The sequence below is a fragment of the Anser cygnoides genome, chromosome 1 (assembly GCF_040182565.1).
Source record: "Anser cygnoides isolate HZ-2024a breed goose chromosome 1, Taihu_goose_T2T_genome, whole genome shotgun sequence".
Classification (NCBI taxonomy): Eukaryota; Metazoa; Chordata; class Aves; order Anseriformes; family Anatidae; genus Anser; species Anser cygnoides.
This window is the reverse complement of record NC_089873.1, coordinates 155,078,495-155,097,892: the sequence shown is the minus strand read 5'-3', so window position 1 is coordinate 155,097,892 and position 19,398 is coordinate 155,078,495. Positions and strand designations below refer to the sequence as shown.

At 37.1% G+C, this 19,398-nt stretch overlaps 1 protein-coding gene across 2 annotated transcripts in view; it reads left to right on the top strand.

The window, feature by feature from the left end:
- The window catches only part of PCCA (propionyl-CoA carboxylase subunit alpha), a 286,917-nt gene that overhangs the window by 117,124 nt on the left and 150,395 nt on the right, over positions 1-19,398 (top strand). For both annotated transcript variants that reach the window (XM_048072682.2, XM_066986247.1), the window contains exons 13-16: positions 8,171-8,314; positions 9,815-9,889; positions 15,116-15,184; positions 15,994-16,069. In XM_048072682.2, the coding sequence (XP_047928639.2) occupies positions 8,171-8,314; positions 9,815-9,889; positions 15,116-15,184; positions 15,994-16,069 (364 nt within the window). The remainder of the gene's footprint in view (positions 1-8,170; positions 8,315-9,814; positions 9,890-15,115; positions 15,185-15,993; positions 16,070-19,398) is intronic.

Below are 19,398 nucleotides of genomic sequence, written 5' to 3'. Positions count from 1 at the left end.
TAATCAGATCACTGCAATCTTTTTAATTCAGATACAGACTTCAGAATAAGCTCGCATAAAGCTAACTAAACCAACTCCAACACTTTGCACAGCTTGCTGATTTCTCCCCTCCCTCCCTTTGGTATATGTCAGGGGTCTTCCAGTGTTTTTTGTAAGTTATTTTGCAGTAATTAAGAATTATATTACTATCTTTCTGGGGAACTCTTTGGGAATATACCTTTTCTGCCATATAGTTCTGCAAAAAAAAGTATAAATAACACCTTACAGAAAGTTTGTATTTTTTGTATTAAATGTTGCTGCACTCCAGTATGAGGTTGGAAAGCAAAACAAGTTGGTGAATCAGCTCCGTTGTCTCTTGTAAGCTACATAAATCTGTTACAGATGTTTTAATCCTTCTAAGTGATTCAGCTAGAATGATTTATTCTCTGCTATTGGCATTGTACTTTTTGTTATCTGCTTTTCTGCCATGTTTCAGAGGCTAGCTGATAAAGCACAAGATTGGATAATTGGATAGCAAAACTCGTTATTTGTTTTTTACAAGAAAATGTAGAAATGTCTGCCCTACCAGCTACAAGAGAACTTCCTGTATGTTGTCATTTAGTGCACTTTAGGAGTGGTTTTCAGGCAGCTACCACTGTTAAATTGCTGAGGCAGACCAGATGTTGAATATCTGATTCTTTATAGCTGCTCATGCTGTGGTGTGCTTTGTGTTACCTAGTTGTCATCAGCCTAATAAAAGGCAGTCATAATCCAAAGTAGCCAAACAAGAGCTTTGAAATAAATAGTTACTGACCCCTTAGCCTGATAGTCTAACTACCAAATTTTGTCAAGATCTCCTTCTCAGAAGAAGATCCATCAGAAGTGCTCACTTTCACTAGAAAAGCGTGGTTTTCCAATGAAAAATGGAATAAAAATGTTCCTTTTCAACTTTATATGGAGAGAGTATGCAGTCTGTAAATAAAGAATATCTGTTAAGATACGGGTGTGCAATGTGGTTAAGCTTCATAGATATGAATCAATTGGTGACAGCAAAGGAAAAGCATCAAATATTCTGGAAATGATTGTTTGTAGTACCTTGAAATGAGAAACATCTCTGGTTGGCTCGAGGAAAAACTGAGAAAAGTGTGATGACTGCTACAAAGAGAACAGTTACCCTAAATACGGCTTGTATGTCTGTTTCTCAGATCTGCTCCCAACCTTCTGCCTCCCTCATGTGTTGTGTGATTTAAATAACAAGTGAGTACTCCCTTCCTCCTCAAACCATAACCAAACTTGCTTGATCTGATTGAAAAGATCTTTTGAATAGACTGTATGCAGTCTACAAAATTCACTGCAGTGGAGTGGAGAAATAAGGTAATTTGAATGGCAGTGTGTTTTCTCTTCATGTGATAGTTTGAATATTTTTTGTCATACGTTTTGAGGGAATAAAAGCTGCTTTTGTAGAATATTCTGTTAAGTGTTTGTAAGAGGTTTATTAAAAGCAAACGATATGTGTGTGTTCTTATTTTACAGTTAGTTGTAGTCAGAATATTTAACTATTTTATGTAAACGTTTCGTGGTCTTTAGGTAGCTTGGTTCCGAGGCATAAGGTAAACAAACTTGGATATACCCATAAATTATTACCATGTTAAGATTTTTGTTAATCAGTTCTGGTGTTTTCATCAGACTTCAGTGACACCTCGTAAGTGTTATATTCCAGAGCTTTGCCTTTGTACAAAGTTGGCAGTGCCTGTTTTAAAAGACAGAGGAAGGATTTTTGAATGCAACGATTCTGTCCCTCTCTGCCTTCCTCTTCTTCTGTTTATCCATTCATGAAAGTATAAAAAGCGTCGTTGGAAAGTGTCTAGAGATATGTAGAAATCCTGTTGGTGGTTGTTTGGAGCCCCAGTGATCTTCACTCTTGCTTCTATCAGTCTCCTCATGGTATCTGTATTCTGTTGCACATCATTAGGCAGCACCTGCTACACGTTTGCTCGGTGAAGGAGAGAAGTGCTGGAAAATATCACAGCTGCACTGTATAAACAGAAGCAGCAAAATACAAATAGCAAAGCGATGAGCTCAGTCTCGATTGCCAGATAAAACCACGGAGAGGTGGTGGCTTTGGTATCCATAGCGGACCCATGGGATGGCAAGAGACGGTTTTGTTGTCCTCGCATGCGTAACTGTCTGGAGGATGAATTGTGATAGGTGGGAAGGAGGGATAGGAGCAGTGAAAGGGGCTGTCAGTAGCTAGAGGAATAGATTTCTACAAAGTCTGAATGGAGGGATTTCAAAGTAAAGTCTCAAGTGACTGTTTCTGCCATTTGCTCAGACTCTTCATATTTCTTAATACTGGAATCTTGTTTTACTGTGACACTTTGCTTCAGTCATTTTAAATAGGCTAACGAACAATGTCAGATGGTAAAGACTTTCAATTGCTACTAACCTGGGCTGAATTTGAACTACTGACCCAGAGGTGAAAGGTCTCTTATCCCATTACCAATCCCCTAAGCCCACCAGAATCCATTCTGCACACAGTTTATACCAGCTGTTCATGGCCATTTTTAGAACCGAAAGAAAAGGTGATTTTGCTGCCAAACAACACTTCTTCACACAAGAGGGTCAGCCGACAACAGTTAACCAGATTTTTGCCACATTCTTGCCTCCTAATGCAACTTCCATTATGTAGCTACTGGTTGTCTGCTTTTCAGGCTTTCCAAAAGAACTACAGAAAAGCATTGCTAATTGTTGTTGACAGAAGAGAACGACATTGTTTGTGTAAGTCATTGAATCTGAAAGATGCCATTAACAGTGCTGCCAGGGCACCGAGTGATATCTTAGAGACAACACTACCATGTAACTATCAGAATACCATTTAAAAAGTAGAGAAAAAGGAGGCTCTGCTCCATTTTTTTTAAAAGTAGAAGAACAAAAGATCACTCTTCAAACGGTACATTAGTTTCTTTCCTTTGGTGAATTTGATGCAAAGAAAATGCAAGAATGCTGCAGTGTGACAGGACCCATCTTGAATTAAGTACTCTGAGAAGCCTTTAATACTAGAGCTAAATATTGTCAAAGCAGACCTAGCATCTCTAAAAAAGCATAAGCAGCTTCTGTTGGATGCAAGTTTCTCTATTTTCTTAGGTGGAGCATGCAGTGAAAGGGATATTGTGTAGAATTAGTGAGTTGCAGGATTTTTTTTGAAGTGCAGGAAGCTAACTGAGAAAGTAATGTTGAAATTGAAAACTAAATAGTCTGTTGATATAATGTCTGTGTTTTTTAAAACACAGAAAAGACAGATTCAGTATTCATAGGCTACGTAAGTTGTCTTACCTATGTCTGTTCAGTACAGTAAAGAAAGAAATCCTTGCAAAACTAAAGTTGACAAAACTGAATCTATTATTATTGGAAGATAATTTCCTATGAAGTGGATTGATTTTTTTCAAAGTCTAATATATACTGCCATAAAAAATTAGTTGGTACCAAATGTCTGTGCATTAGTTTTTATTTCTGCAATAAAACTCAAACAGTAGAAGTCGTCTACCTCAGCATCTCAGTTGATGGAAATTTTTGTAGTTCTGGTTATATTCATTTCTTTGATCGTAGTAATAAATCCAAATGTAAACAGCAACTAGTATTATATACTGTGTCTATAGAAGATGACAACATAAGAGGTTTCCTGTTAGGCATTTCTGTGTGCTTTCCATTCAGTCTTTACATCAGCCCAAACATTGTCTGCTCTCCAGCAACTTCTCTAAAAAGATTTTTTTCATATACATATCCCTAAACCCTATGTACTCTTGTGGACTTCTGCAGAGGAACTATTCTGCAGAAAGATGATGTGACCCCAGAGTGCTCCTGCTCATAGCAGTCAGAAAGCTGGCACGCCTGAATAGCAGAACATGTGTGCACCCTGTTGCTGTTCACTTCTCCAAAACAGAAAACAGGCTCACTGAACTAGCAGGAGCTGAAGAGCATCTGTAAGTTGCTGAGTTTGGGTCAATTGATACTGGGTTTGGAGTAGAAGAAAAGCCCATGGGATTCCAGGTGAATCATGTTTCCTGGAAACTGTGGTGAATGTTGAAAGTTAGCTTTTAGATTATTTATTTGAATGTAAAGGAGCATATGACACCAACAAGAGATTTAAAACAGTAGGAACGCCGTAGACTGTAGTTTTGAGTGTACTGAAATTTAGATTTTCTTGACCTCCGTGTTCTGTTTGAACACTCCAGCTGACGTGCGAGTAAGTTGATGCCTGATGCATACAGGAGCAAGAGTGCCATCTGTGAAAATAACAGTAAGTGCTTGCTCTTAGACCTGAGTACCTTGCTGGCCATGAGAAAAACTGTGTTCTGAAAATATGCCACTGGATATGAGGGGTGCAGCCACTCCTAATTTACTTCTTGGCTCAAACTGTAAAAATTGCATCACTGTTTTTGTAGCTGTGGATGAGCCCCAGTAGGGGAAAGCTTTGACTGTAGGCCATCACAGAATGAGACATGAATTAGCAGTTCTTCTGGGAACTGATGCTAATTAGACTGTCATGTTTACAGGTTCCCCTAGCTTTTTAGTGCATGTTTCACCATCTATAAGCTGGGACTTTGTTGCTTTTCACTCACAGACTTTGCCGCCAGTGCCCCATGATGTATGAATGGGAAGAGTGTTGGGAATCAAAAACTTGTAATGCTCACAGGGAAGTGATTGCTGTGAGGTGTCTGAAGAAGAGCAGATCTGGTATGAAGGGGTGCACTTTCCCTTTTACCCCTGTGGATGTTGCTGGCTGTAACAGTTATGGCTGTATGGGCTCACGAACAGGATCAAAAAGTGGCATTCTTCAGGGAACTGGCTTTGCGTGGATCTCTGGAAGTGGGGAGTAAGACACATTTTGAGGAGGTGTATACTGCACTTACGTAACTTCTTCTTAGAAATCGTTTGTGTCCAGACTTGGTATATGTAAAGGGGTTGGTAGTAAAGGTGATATTTTTGGCAGCTAACTGTGTTGAGAGTTATCACTGATCAAATTTTCTCCTTGTCCTCTTGATAATAGGGACAGCTGCCTTGATATAGCTTTGATCCGTAGATTGCTTGCAGCAGACATGTCTGGTTTTGCCCTTTGTGTTAAGGACAGAGAAAATGTGTGAATTTAGCTGCTATCGTATAGCCATACCACCATTGGCTCTGACCTTATTGACGGAGGTTGCACTGGCAAGACCTTGGCTCAGCTGACTACAAAATCTGAGTATGGCCTAAAGCTAAAGGAGTTGATCGATTGAGTGCGATTCAGCTCTGTTTGTGAGCATACTTTCATTCATCTCTTTAAAAATTCACTCCCTGGTTTAGCGTCCATAAAATGGCAAGTAAAGGCTTTTGAAGAAGAGGCATAGAATAAAATTAATAGAAGAAAGTACATCAAGCAAGCAAAACAAGAATGACATCTAAAGCAGAAGGCTGAAACGTGAAAGAGGAAAACATTAAAGGCTAACTTTGGTAGTAATTCAAAAACAGATTCAACAGTTACCTTGGTTAATAACTGCAACAGTTATTCTAGAGCTTTCCTAAGCATGGGATGATGAAGTCTATACTTTTTTGGGAGGGGAAGGAGAAGAGTGGTCTTATTTTGCTTCTACCCCCATCCTTCCTTGCCTTTTATAAGATTAGAGTTTTAATTTCAGATCCTGCAAGTATCTCTGTGGGTGGATTCTTGCACATCTAGAACTTCGTTGCAGGGTGCTCATTGAACCCTGGATATAGCATTACTGCTTTTTTAATGTCCTTTTGTACTATAAGCTGAAGTGTATTCTGTACATTGCTAAAAATACTGATTCCCTCCTGCCCTCCCTCCTCTTGCTGAAAGAAAACTACAAATGCTAAAACAAGTGCAATTTGAGCTGTGAAACTACTCTGAAAGATTAAAGTTACAAACTTATAAAAAGTCAACTAGCACTTCAAGGTTAAAATTCTTTCCTACCCCATTTGGGTCATCTGATGGCGTTAATGTATACTGAAATACATTTTAAATTATTATACATTCCTACAATATCCCTAAACAGCATTACTTGAAGCATAGTCCTAAAAGAAAGCAGAACAACTTCTCCCCACCCTCAAAAAGATTTCAAAAAATTTTGCTCATCATATTTTCTGAATGCTGTTTTCTGTGCAGACACAAAGGGAGTATTTTGAAGAAACAGAAGAAAATATTGACCAAGTCAAAGATCTGTATTGAAGAATGGATTAAATAAATGTTTGTGAGTCGTAAGAACCAAACAACAAAAATATTTTTCTTTCCAGAAACATTCCGTCCTATTTTGATCATCAACAATAAAACTGAAAACAACAATGAAGCTATTGAATCTGGAATGCCAATTGTAATCCAAGAAAAATGACAGTATAGCTAAATAATGCAAGTGTCTTTGGTTAAAATAAAATAAAAAAAGTATTGTATTTTAATTGCTTTTGACATTAGAATTCCAGAGGTGTTCAAAACTCAAAGGTGATTTTTTAAAACTTCAATTCTAAGATAAGCGAGTAAGTTCTATTATCCAAGTAATTCATGTGTGATAAGTAACTTTCTATTAAAACTCTAAGTTAAACTTAGAGATTTTTTAATAGAAACTTCAAGTTTTAATAGAAATTGAATTGCTTCAATTTAACACTGCAAGGTAGACACTGAGATGTTTCATAGATTCCCAAAATACTGTTATTAAGCTTGACATGCTGGAGAATATCATGTGTTAGGTGGAATCAAGATTGAATCCCAAAGGTATATCCTTAAACTGTATAATCAGATTCCCATTTCAATGTCACTTTTATCCTTCAAAGAATAGGTTCTTGTTTCAGTGATGATTTGTCATTAAAATTATGTCAAAACGTCTTAAAATGTTGTTGAAACTCTACACAAACTCACAGCACACACAGGGCTAATTATGGATGCCATCTGTTTATTTTTACCAAGCTTTTTTCTTAAAGACCAAAGCATCATCATCTTCTGATAAGCCACGAGATTATTCTAATGACTAAATGTTTTCTTTATACTACTGTACTTGAAGGAAGAAAGACACGTGGTTTGTTCACTGACCTTTTTCTGTGTCACCAAATGTATGCAATGTGACATCTCGTGATAGAGAAACCATTGTGAAGAGCATTTTCTTAAGGTGCTTGGCTCTTGGAGCACAAACGTTTTGTAACAAAAATGTCAGGTCTGTCATAATTTTCATAGGGAAAGTCTTAAAGCTGTGTGTGTGAAGAACATGCTTTTAACATGCGAAGGTTACTTTTATCTATATGGCGTGCCTTGCAGTCTGGGGATGCTTTGTGTTTTTTTTTTAGCATACTTTGACTATTATTTCGAGCTAGGAAATGTATTCATTCGTACCCCTTCACATTTAAAAGGAAGAAGTGTGTGTGTGCACGTGTGCGCGCACATGTGTGCATGCTTGTACGCACATGCCTGGGTTAGTGTGACCGACGGGTATTCCCATGACAGCATCATCCAAAGCCGTTAGCAGCAATTTGCTGAGAGAGCAGAGCGACTCTGCTGGTCCAGCCCAGCTATTGTGCATGCTAAGCACTAAACAGATAAGTCTGGAGGGGGGGGAAAAAAAAAATTGAAGGATCCATCTGCTCATTTCTGCTACAGTGCGCTGATGTAAGATTACGCTAATCTGGTTGCTTGTCAGGACAGGTTAGTGAAAGCAGGCGAATGGGTGAGATTTAGGGTAGGCTACTTCTGTGGCGAATTGCGAGCGGCTCCTGTACGTGCTGTGTTAAGTGTAGCAGAACGGGTTGATTATCAGCTACTTCGAGATTCTCGGTTGAAACATATTTGTGGCTAAAGAGCTAAGCTAGTCTTTTCAAAACAAGATTGAACCGAAGCCTCTAAAAGAAAGGCATCATCACCGGGTGCTTTGAGTTTGTAAAATAAATGAAAAAAAGACACCTCTTGGGTGTTTTCCTTTTGTGTACTGCTCCTAGTTATTGTAATCTGCTAATTATTTTATTTTGAGGTGTTTTCTTGCAAAGGACAATGCAGGGAGTTTGTCAAGTTTAATTTTTTGGGGAGAAAAAGACCCAAGATGGGAATGTATTCTTTGCCTGGTCTGATTTCTTGTTTATCTGCGTTTGTTTATGGCGAGGGATTTTTTTTTTTTTGTCGTTTTTGTTACCTACTGACTGACGGTTCTTGACCTTGCAGGTTGAACATCCCGTCACAGAATGCATTACCGGCCTGGACTTGGTCCAAGAAATGATCCGTGTTGCTAAGGGTTACCCTCTCCGGCACAAACAAGCTGATATTCCCATCAACGGCTGGGCGGTTGAATGTCGAGTTTATGCTGAGGTAAATGAGTGGTAATGGGGAGGAGGGTAGGTGCTTGAATTGTGCAGTAATAATACCCAGGTGTGGACGGACGCCAAGGTGAAGTCAAGGATTATCATACGAAAGTCGTGGTTTAAGACTGTAACATCAGTGGTTGATGAGCCTTTGTAGAGTTTTTATTAATTCAAAATACAGCACATATTTTGACACACCTTTTTTTTTTTTTTTCCATAAATCAAAATAAAAAATGTTAAAAGAGGTAGCTAAGATTTGTTTCTAAGGCCACTTGTTATATATTCTGTTTGTATTTAGTAATGCGGTACTGGCGTTATTTGGTGCAGTTAACTAGTGTCTCCAGATTTCTTAGTTTGTATGCTTGAAACTTTTTGGCCTAAAAAGACAGTTGAAATTGAATGGCTTCAAGAATTTTTATTGTTTTAAACGATTCAGGGTTGTTGAAATAATAAGTTACGTGTCTTCTGAGACTACAGTTCTTTATAGGACAAGATTTCAAAGTGGTGCATGTCTGTCCGTCTCATCTTAAAAAAGCTTACTAAAATATAAAACATTTTCAGGCTTATTTAGTACATTTTATGGTAGTTAGTTTTTTTTGCTCTCATTTTTGATGCGTGAAAATCAAGATTTGCTCGTTTAACAAAATGACACTCAGCTTCCTTCATTTTGTTTTAAGAAAATCTTAGGCAACTGTACTTTTCAAAAAATGATATTTTTTTCATCACTTAACTATTGCTGATTTGTGACCCTGGACTTTTTATTTTTATTTTTTTCCTTTTCATGACAAACACATAATCTTCAACTCGCTCTGCTGTTTTCAAGTTACGTGAACTATTTTGATAAAGAATAGATATTTGTCCTGTGATTGGCATGGAAGCTCTTCTGAGTATGAATAGGTTTTACCCTGGAGTAATTGATGCTTGGGCTTTCTTTTTATCCAGCTTATTTATAAGTATGTGGGAATCTAAATAATGGATCCTACTACTTTGCCATGAGATTGGTTGTTCTTATAGGCCATACGTTTATTTGCTGTCTTACTAAACTTACATAGGCGTTGCATTATGTAAGACATCTCAAAAGGCATAAAGATCAGTTTGATAACTGAATTCCTAACAGCACTTTATGTTTGGATTTTTTTCCTTAAACTCTCTTCTCAACTCCACCCCTTCTATGAATACTTTCCCATCCTTCTTCCAAGGTACAATGTGGCAAATGAAAATGTGGTCTTTGTATATTTTGGTGGTGTACTGTAGCTACGTGCTACATATGTGCTATATGCTACTCTTTTCCTGCTTTTTGACTGCAATGTGAGAGAATTTATATGTTTCCATTTTTTTATTTGGAGTCATAGGGGTAGTTTGAAGAAAAGTAGTTCAACATAAGTAATTCTGAGGTGGAAAACAAAGTTATTGCAGCAGTGGTTTCTGTTAGACTTCATGCTATTTAATCTTATTTTCTCCACATCTGTAAAAGTTTAATGCTTTTTCATGTCGAATTTTATTTCAGGACCCCTACAAATCTTTTGGCCTGCCATCCATTGGTAAACTGTCTCAGTATCAGGAACCATTGCATGTGCCAAGTGTGAGTAACTCGGTTCTGATTTTCATAGGTACTGAGTGTTAAGGGTCGCATTTTTATAGACAAGGACTATAAGTACTCAACAGCTCTTTAAATCAGGGCCTTTTTTCCAGCTTTTTGGGGATGGGGGATCACGGCAATACTTATTTGTGCTACCTGAAAAAGTGTTTAAAATTGTACAGTTTCTAACTGGTTTTAAAATGTATTCAAATTGAGTATATCAGGAAATCAATGCATGTTGAAATATTTCACTACGTTGTATAACTTACAGTTTAAGATTTTTCAAACACACCTCAAGTGAACATACCAGGATGATTAGAAAATGACAGTCAAATGCTGGGTCAGCTCTTTAACTACAGACAACTGTGGACGCCAGTGAGAAACTGCCAGTGCTTTCTGTTTAGCTTTGTAGACTTTGAAGAGCAAATTTTCTACAGTGGTTATTACACATTTCAGGATGCAGTCTAACTATGCAGAATGGCTATTTATCAAACAGTGTTCAGTGTAGCAGTGTTCTGCTACATGAAAAGAACAAGGAGACTGTCATTGTGTAAAATCAAGGTAGCCTAAGTTGTAAGTGCACATATATATGATGCTGTCAGTTAGTGGAATTGCAAGGCTGTACCATCTGTGAATACGATTATTCAGTCAGATTGCTTGCATGGAAAATAATGAAAGATTACAGGAGAAATCTTAAGTGTGGAGATGTTATTGGATATATGATTTATTTCACTTCTTAAATTGTTTTTGCCCATGTACTTTCCGAAGGGACCTGACCCTTTCTGGTCTTCAAGGCTTCATGCTGTGTTCAAAGCCTGAAAGCAGAAAAAACCTGTAAAGATCTAAAAGGCGTTATGTGATCTTAAAGAGGAGATGAGGGGAAAAGGTATCATTGGATGTATCTAAACTTTTTTTTTTTAAATGAAACAAAGAGTGTATTTAATAAGAATTGATAATGAATACTCCAGTGGTTGTTAGAAGTTTTCACCATGTTGTAATAGCTAACAGGATGTCAAACATTTTGCCCTTGCAAGTTTTTGCAATTTGCAATTTTCCAAACGTGAGACCTGTTGAAAGTACAAGTGATAATGGACAAACTATACCCCCTACAGTCTTTGTCCCACCAAATCTTTCTTCAATTAATGCTGCAGCAGGAGTTTTATGTAATAACATTTGCGCTTGCGAGCCATCCATACAAAGAAAAAACAATTAAAATGCCTTAAATGTTCTGCTTACTGCTGTTATTTGCTTGTGTGAATGTTGCATGTCAGCTAAATGGACCACGGAACAGATAAAGCGATTGGGTGCAGGAGAGTGCACACTAAGCTTTGTCTATCATTATTGCTGGGAGCAATCAAATTGATGCCAGCAGGACAGTAGACGCGTTGACAGCTGTAATTATGTATCTCCATGGTGATCACTTTTGGCCTGTCATGGAGGCCCATGAGTCCCCTCCCTTGCAAGCATTTAATCAGATTGGGCTGTCACTTGTCAGGTAGACAGGGTGGGCTGGGAGTTGGGCTTAGGGGAAGAGGTGAATTGAAAATGAAGGGTGGGAGATGCCTGATCGCTTCACGTGGTCCGTCGTGGTACCGAAGAAAGAAATTTTAATTACGCTGGAGGCTTCGGAGCGATGGCTTGAGGAGCTCATACAGAGTGTCTGGGCTGTTCTCTTTTCTGTTTACTACTTTCGTATTATTAAAAATAGAACAGCTATTTTTATTTGGACACTCGTGGTTTGGTGTCTTAATTCGCGTTTTCTGCCACTGTTGAACTAATTTCTCTCCTGGGAGTGTCATGCCACTAAGAACAAAATTAATATGACTAAAAAAGTTCCTTACAGGCCCATCGTGCCACGGTGTTTGTTTTCCACATTTTAGATTTTAGCGTTGTCAACAAGTTGGATATAGAAATTAGGTCAGGCTTGTTATGTGTTACAGGAAGTTCAGTTTAAGACTAGTGCATTGCCAAATGCATTTTCAATTCATTTCTTCCGTTTTTCAAGTGAGCTGTGATGGGCTGTGTGCACGTATTTGTCAGTTTTTCAAGTTGGGAGAACTGTCGTGCATGGATGGGGGAGGGTTTTTCCTTATCCATAGATAATTCTACACTCATTCTTTTTGTGTCACATATTCTGTAACTTTCTTAGAACATGGTACTGAGGAATATTAATTTTTTTCATCATTGATAATGAAGCTTAAGATAGGTAACCACAAACCCCCATATCGTTATGATTGTGAGCATACATACTTAATACTCTTACCCAACATCAAAAACACACTGCCATATCTGAAGAGCTCCAGCATTACCCTTTGCCAGTATGATCACAAGTCTGTTCTTTTAATCACTCTTGACAGAAAGAAAAACAAACTCTCAGGCTCTAATATAGGTAAGAATTGGGAAATGCTAGAATTCTGTATCCTTAGGTGAGTGGAATTTGGTGCACTAATAGTTTACTGCAGGACTGGAATGTAGATTTGTACTTCCTGCCCCCTTTATGATTTCTTTTTTTTAAATCTTTATCTTTTGGTTTACTGTTCTCATAGCATAAAAACACATAATGCTAGTATAACATCAGTAAAAGTGTTTGGGACTGTCATACCAATGAGCTGTAGGGTGCAATAAGATCTTGAACCATAGCCTTTCTTTTGTATTTTAAATACTGAATAAAAGAAAGGAAGCATATTAAGAAGTAAATGATGGAGGTCTGATAGGTATTGGTATTCTCTATCTACATAAGCACATTATAATAAGTATCTGTTGAATTAGGGTTTCTTTTTCATCCAATCTTCATTAAGTTCTGTCACACCATATAGCTTATAAAGTCACCTACTGTTACCAGGGTCTGAAAATTTAAGCACTGCCGGGAGAATTGAAGATGGTAAATGTATTTCTCTTCTGCTATCATTTTTTTTTAGTCATCCCAAGTTTATTTTATGAAAATTAAACTTCTACATAGGACTGCAGACACTTTTTTAGTAAATTCTGCAGCAGTTTTTGAAGAATTTTAAATTCCTACTGTGTTTTTTTTTTCATTTTTCAGGATATTGAACTTAAGAAAAAGTGTAAATTGTATAGTGGTGTGTATGTAGTACACAAACAGAAGTGTAGGGTAGGCAGAGCATGTAGTCAGTAGCATTAGAAGCCTTACATTAATTCCAAGGCCTGTCTAACCTGTTTTACTGTGATTCTGAATTATACACTTTTCATGTTTATTTCTTTGTCAAAGTATGACATACACTTATAAATCCTTACATATACATATGTGCATGTAAAGCACCCACAAACACTTTTATGATCACTTTAATATGTGCTGCTTTGGACACAAAAGTCACAGTATAGTTCATTTATGTGTGGAGTGCATGTGTCTTACCTTTATGGTTTATATAGGTGTTTATCATGTATTCCAAAATATACTGCAAGGAAGGGATTAATAGTAGATCACAGACCGAGTAGGTAAATTAATTCTTTTTGTTTGAATGTGAGAATATATGCATTGACTTTTTATATATAGGCAAATATTCTGGGAGAGAGGATGGTATAAGACTTACAAGAAGGAGAGTTGGCAATTAAGCTGCATATTTTTCTGTAGTCACAATATGTCTGAACTACCTTCTCATCAGTAGATAATGTTACGTACCTGGTATGGGTAGTGGGGGGCCTAGTTAAGTGTAGATAAAACACATTCAGATAAGATGTAATAAAAATGATACAGAAGTGCTATTGCCTTTACGTGTAAATAAATATGCTGTATAAACAAACATAAATATACAATAAATAATATGTAAATACGAATATAAAAGTACAAATATACAAATTTATAAATGCATGCCTTTTTTTTTCTTTCTTGAATGAAACCTCATAAAAACTGATCAGACGGTGTTTCTTTCTGAAAAACATGAGTACACCTGCTAGAGTATCTTTTTATGTCATTTGGATAATAAAGTCATCATCATGCCCTCATGTGGATTCTGTAGACAAGAGGTTCTACATGTGGTCCCTTGATAATTGCCTAAATTAAAATATTAAAGGCCTAACAGCCGTTGCGTTGACCTTTTTCTGCCTTACTGCAGACAGATGAGCTGCTGTTTATTGCAAAGGTTCCTTCCCACAGGTGAAGATTTAAGTGAGATTCCAGGACCCTCTTCCCCATCCCCTTTACAATGCTGTGTATCAGAGCCCTGCTGTTTCAACAGTTTTGATTAGAGTCTTCCATCCCCAGAATGCATTTATCGCAGTATTTTAAAAATATTTCAGGTTCCAGTGCTCAAAAGCAGCAATCTAGTAAATATTTCTTGCCCAGGAATTGCTCATTTAAAACAAAGTTTTATATGGCTAACCTCATTGCTACAGTGATGAAATCAAACTGAGAGATGAAAACAAGAATCAGCAATATACTAACTAACTTGTTGGCTGGTTAACAGCAATCAGCCTCTTCAAAAGAAATTTTTGAACTTGTGTCATTTTTTTTTCCATGAATATTGCAGAATCAGAGCTTTAATTGGGGCTGTGTCCTTAGAAAACAAAGCCGTGGAAAAAGCTGTGTAAACATTAAAGCCTCAGGGGAACCAGCAGCAACAGAAAAAAAAAAAAAAGGTTTACAGTTGAGAGGGTGAGGCAGAGAAGGAAAGTGTTACAGACATGAAAACCACAGGATCAGTATTCCTATAGAGCTGATAAGCAGAGCTCCAAAGTTCCTGCTGAATAGTCCTTAGCTGTATTCCTCCTGGCGCCTTCAGAAGGTCTATAGTGGAACGTGCGGGATGTGATTACATGTGTACGCAGAAAGGGTGTGATTAGAAGGGGCATCCTTCATGCCAGCTGTCAGTCAAGGATAATTACAACTATTTTATTACAGTGATTAAATCAGAATTGGATACGTTGAGCATTGAAGTTTAGAGTGTGTAACACAACCTAAATTGTTAGATCAAATGTAACGTGTTTGCTGTGCATTCTAGGAGAACAAAAGAATTTTGACCATCAGCTGAAGATTGCGCTCCTGTTTCTTTTAAAGGACGGAATAACCTGCAAGTATTTTTCCTGGTGGAGAAAAAAGCTCCCTCCCCACCTTTTCAGCTTCTATGAAAACAAATTATTATCCTAGCTCTTCAAGGGAAAAATATACTTGATAAGTTTCATGAGTGTTATGTTTTAAGTCTGCCAGATATATTTTATCACATGCTGAATTTTTTTTAATGTAAAATTATTTTTCCTTCTTATTTTTTGAAGGTACGTGTTGACAGTGGCATACAACAAGGCAGTGATATTAGCATTTATTATGATCCTATGATCTCAAAAGTAAGTTGATTACTTTCTTAATAAATACTCTGAAGATATGAAACACTAATTTTGTACACAGATCAGTGAAGGAAAATATATTAAAGGATTGGTAAATCAGTATTTTAAAGATGCTGAGCATAACATGCCTTGAGGGAATATGGAAGAAGTGAAGGAAGATGTGGAATAGAGGAAGTTGAGTGTTACTTGTAAACAAAAAATTATCTTTTGACACAATAATTGTTTGTTTTGCAGTTTCTGATTATTAAAAGGATTCTAATTTAAACAGAAACATGTACATTCAGACTTGGGTGCTGCCACTGTATCTTTCAACGTAACCTAGCTAGACATGATCGTAATAGTTCTGGCTTCCAAAGAGCAGCAGTGGAAGACATAGTTGCAAGTCTCTCTCACTATTCTTATTCATCAGTATCGTATTGGTAAAATTAAACTCTGACTTCATAGTCAGATTGTCAAAAAACTCACACTTATATCTTAGAAGTTGGTTGGGACATTCAGAAGTCAGGAGAATCAATTAGTGCTCAATCTCTGTTCTAATTTTCTGTGCACCCAAGGAAGAGAGGGCCTGTTTAGATGCCTATACTGGTATGAAGTGAAGGTGATTGGACTTCTTTCATAGAATGGGTTAAGAGATCTTAGTTTTCTCTTGGTGTTTTAGAGAGCCTCTGAAGCATAGATCCAGTAATGTGTGAGAAATGTTTTTGTGACTGCAGAAGTTGTACAAACTGTGTTCATTTTAAATGCTTTTCAGATTCTAGAGAAAAATATTATGCCATTTTTAGTAACTTAAATACCTTTTGTTTTTTTAGCTGATTACCTATGGCTCTAATAGAGCTGAAGCACTGAAAAGAATGGAAGAGGCTCTGGACAATTATGTAATTCGAGGTAACTACAGAAATTTAGGTTCCTAGTGTGATAGGCTGGCATCTGTTTCAAGAAAACAGCTTGAAAATATAGTAATTAGCAAAATGAGTGAAGTTCCTCCTTCTTAAGTGCAAATGAAAACAGGAAAAGCTTGTGTTAATTAAGCTGAGAAGATAAATCAATACTGAATAGATTTCATTTTTTTTTCTCCTTGCTTATGCTTTGAGATTAAATATTTATCTCTAAATATTTAAATTGTTTTCTTAAAGGATTTTCACAAAGTAGTGTCACATAATTGATGTATTACTTTACATTAATGTTGCAAAAAAAAAAAAGGCCACAGCACTGTAAGAAATTTTAAGTAATTGCTGTTTTATAGCACAGTAATACATTGGCTGCAGATAAATTAATATCACAATACAGTATTTGGTTGTGTGTGTATATATTGCTTCTTATTTTCAATGTAATTGTTTATATTTGGGTAAATAGAGACATAAGCAGAATGTGTTTCAGCTCTTGCTGACCGACTGCCTAGAAGAAGTGGATGCTCTTTCAGCTTTCCCAAGCAGCAGGGGTGAATCAACCATGACCACTTTAACTCTTTTGAAGTTTTACAAAGGGAAGTTGTGTTTTTTCTGGGAGAAATCTTTACATCTTCCTCTGTGTCTTATGGAAGATGCAGAAGGAAAACTCAGAATAGGAGGGGGAAAAATAGAATTTTTTATTCTTTCTTATCCAGGGGTTGATTAGAGAAGGGAACTGTAATGTCACAAAATCTTCATTTTACCCCTTGTCTGTGTTTTTTGAGGAAACTGTTTTTTCATTACTAGTATACTACTAATTTCATTCACTAGTATACTTAGTGAGCGAAGGTAGCAGGGAAGGCGCCTGTTGGAAGGTTTGTTGCTTTTGTTGCTTTTTAAATTTTTTTTGATTGTTGGACAGTTTGTTCAATGATTTAAGATGGGAGAAAGACATGGGACACGTTTAATTCCTTCCATAACTGGCTGAGAAGGAGGAGCAGGAGGCCCTAGCCCATACAGAAGACAAGCACATTAGTGTTTCTGTAAAACTTGATATGGCTTTAATGCTGTCTGATGAATAGACATAGTGAATAGTACAGATGCCATTTCAGACTCAAAAGATTTGTCTATCTAGGGGAAAATGAGCATCCCTCTACCACAGTGTAGTTAGATAGGTGGTAGGACCAGACATTGGAAATGAGCTGCATAACTCTTAAATGGATTTTTACTGGTGGAACTTGAGCGATTAGGCTATTGCAGTACAATGTGCGGATGTAAATCCGTGCTGTATATCAGCAGAGTAAATGTATGTGAGAAAGAAATTTCTGCCACTATAGCTAAACTGATGTGGAGTAGGTTTTTTTCTTATTTTTAATGGTGACAGGCTCTTGATTCAAAATGAGTTGTATTAATAGCAAATGATGCTAGAAGGATTATATTTAATGAGAATATTGACATTGCGGAGCATGGTTTTTGATTGGGATAAATAATAAATGCGATATCCCATTATAATGTGAGATGGAACTTAATCACAGAATCACAGAACATCCTGAGTTGGAAGGGACCCACAAGGGTCATTGAGTCCAATGACTGGGTCTACACAGGACTACCTAATAGTTTGTTCTTAGTTATTTTACGTAGAATCATGAATGGCTTGTTGGAAGGGACCCTAAAGATCGTCTAGTTCCAGCCCCCAAATATAGATGTATATGGACCTATGAAGAGTTGTAATATATATATAAATATCTAGAAAGGATATGACACAGTACATCTGAAAACTAATAATTTACATTCATGATTTATTTTACATTTTTATTAATATGCATGTATGCATTTAAATGTCCATACCTGATCTCTATGTAACATTCCTACCAGTGAAAAAGCTCTTTGTCTATTAAAAACATTGAAAGAGGTAGTAAGTTAAGTACAGGTGAATGTGTTTTTCATGTATTGCAGAAGACAAATATTAATTTATCGTAGGTTTCAAAAGCAGATGAATTTTCAGGACATGTTTTCTGTTGTGATGAGCAGTGGTTTCCATCTGAAAACCAACAGGATTTTCATGTAGTTTTACTCAGCAGATAATTTATTCTCAGGGTTTACTTAAAATGGAGCATACATTTAGAAGGGCGACCAAGCTGGTGAGGGGTCTGGAGAACAAGTCTTACGAGGAGCGGCTGAGGGAGCTGGGCTTGTTCAGCCTGGAGAAGAGGAGGCTCAGGGGAGACCTCATCGCTCTCTACAGTTACCTGAAAGGAGGCTGTAGAGAGGTGGGGGTATGGGTATTGAAGTATCTCTTCTCTTTTCTAGTGTGAGTAATGCTTTTGTACTTGTCAGTGCAGTTCAGAACATTGCAGATAGGACAGATCAGACAAGTACAGAACTTCCATTGTTCAAAGGAGTTGTCTCTAATTAAAGTGTAAGTAAGCTTAACAAGTGATGAAGAAGAAATAATGTAATAATTTGTGTATTTTTACTTTAAAATGTTATCTAAAACAATATTAAACCACATGGATCTTATGTGAATGTCCATATATAACTAAAGATCAACATAGTCTTACTGAATAGTGTGCTTCATATTCCATATTCTGAAAAAAACTATTTGAATCAGCTCTTGTTTGCTTTGTGTTTTAGAGAGAGTTTATTTTCCATTCTAAGTAGCAAGTCTTTATGACGATTTTGCTAAGCATTACCAGATAAAGTCAGTGCAAATTGCACAGATAATACACACTGAGAATTTAAATTTAAATTCCCAAGAATTGCAACATTTCTGTAAACAAAAATGCTTGCTTGCTTACCTCCGGTCGGGATGGGATGGGGTGACTGGGTAACAGGTCAAGGACCATCTAATGGATAGCTTAGGGACTGCTAATGGAAGATGGAGTCTTTCCCATCACTTCTGTGTCACCAGTTCAAAGCAGGCGAAAGTTGGTAAGGACTTTTAGTCACTAATATTTTGATGGTTGCTTGCTGACCTGTGTGAAATCAGTGGTCTTTATTGAGTTCCTAGAAGACAAATGTCCTCTTGGAACAAACACCAACATATAATGTCATTCATGGCAATCCCAGTAGAGAACCCAGGGACTGAGGCGGCACAGTGACCCTCCTGGAGGTGCCTCATCCAGGATGGGTTGAGGCGTGCTGAGAGTGTGAAGTGCAAGGACTTACTCTGCTGCTCCTTGTGTGCTGTCTGTATGAGTACATATTTGATTTCTGCTGCTGTGACTTTAGGATATCCAAGTGTTATCTCATTGTCTTTTAACTCCATTCCACTTGCAGGGAACAGATCTATTCGTTAGTAGATGCTAACAATGTGGCTAACCCAGG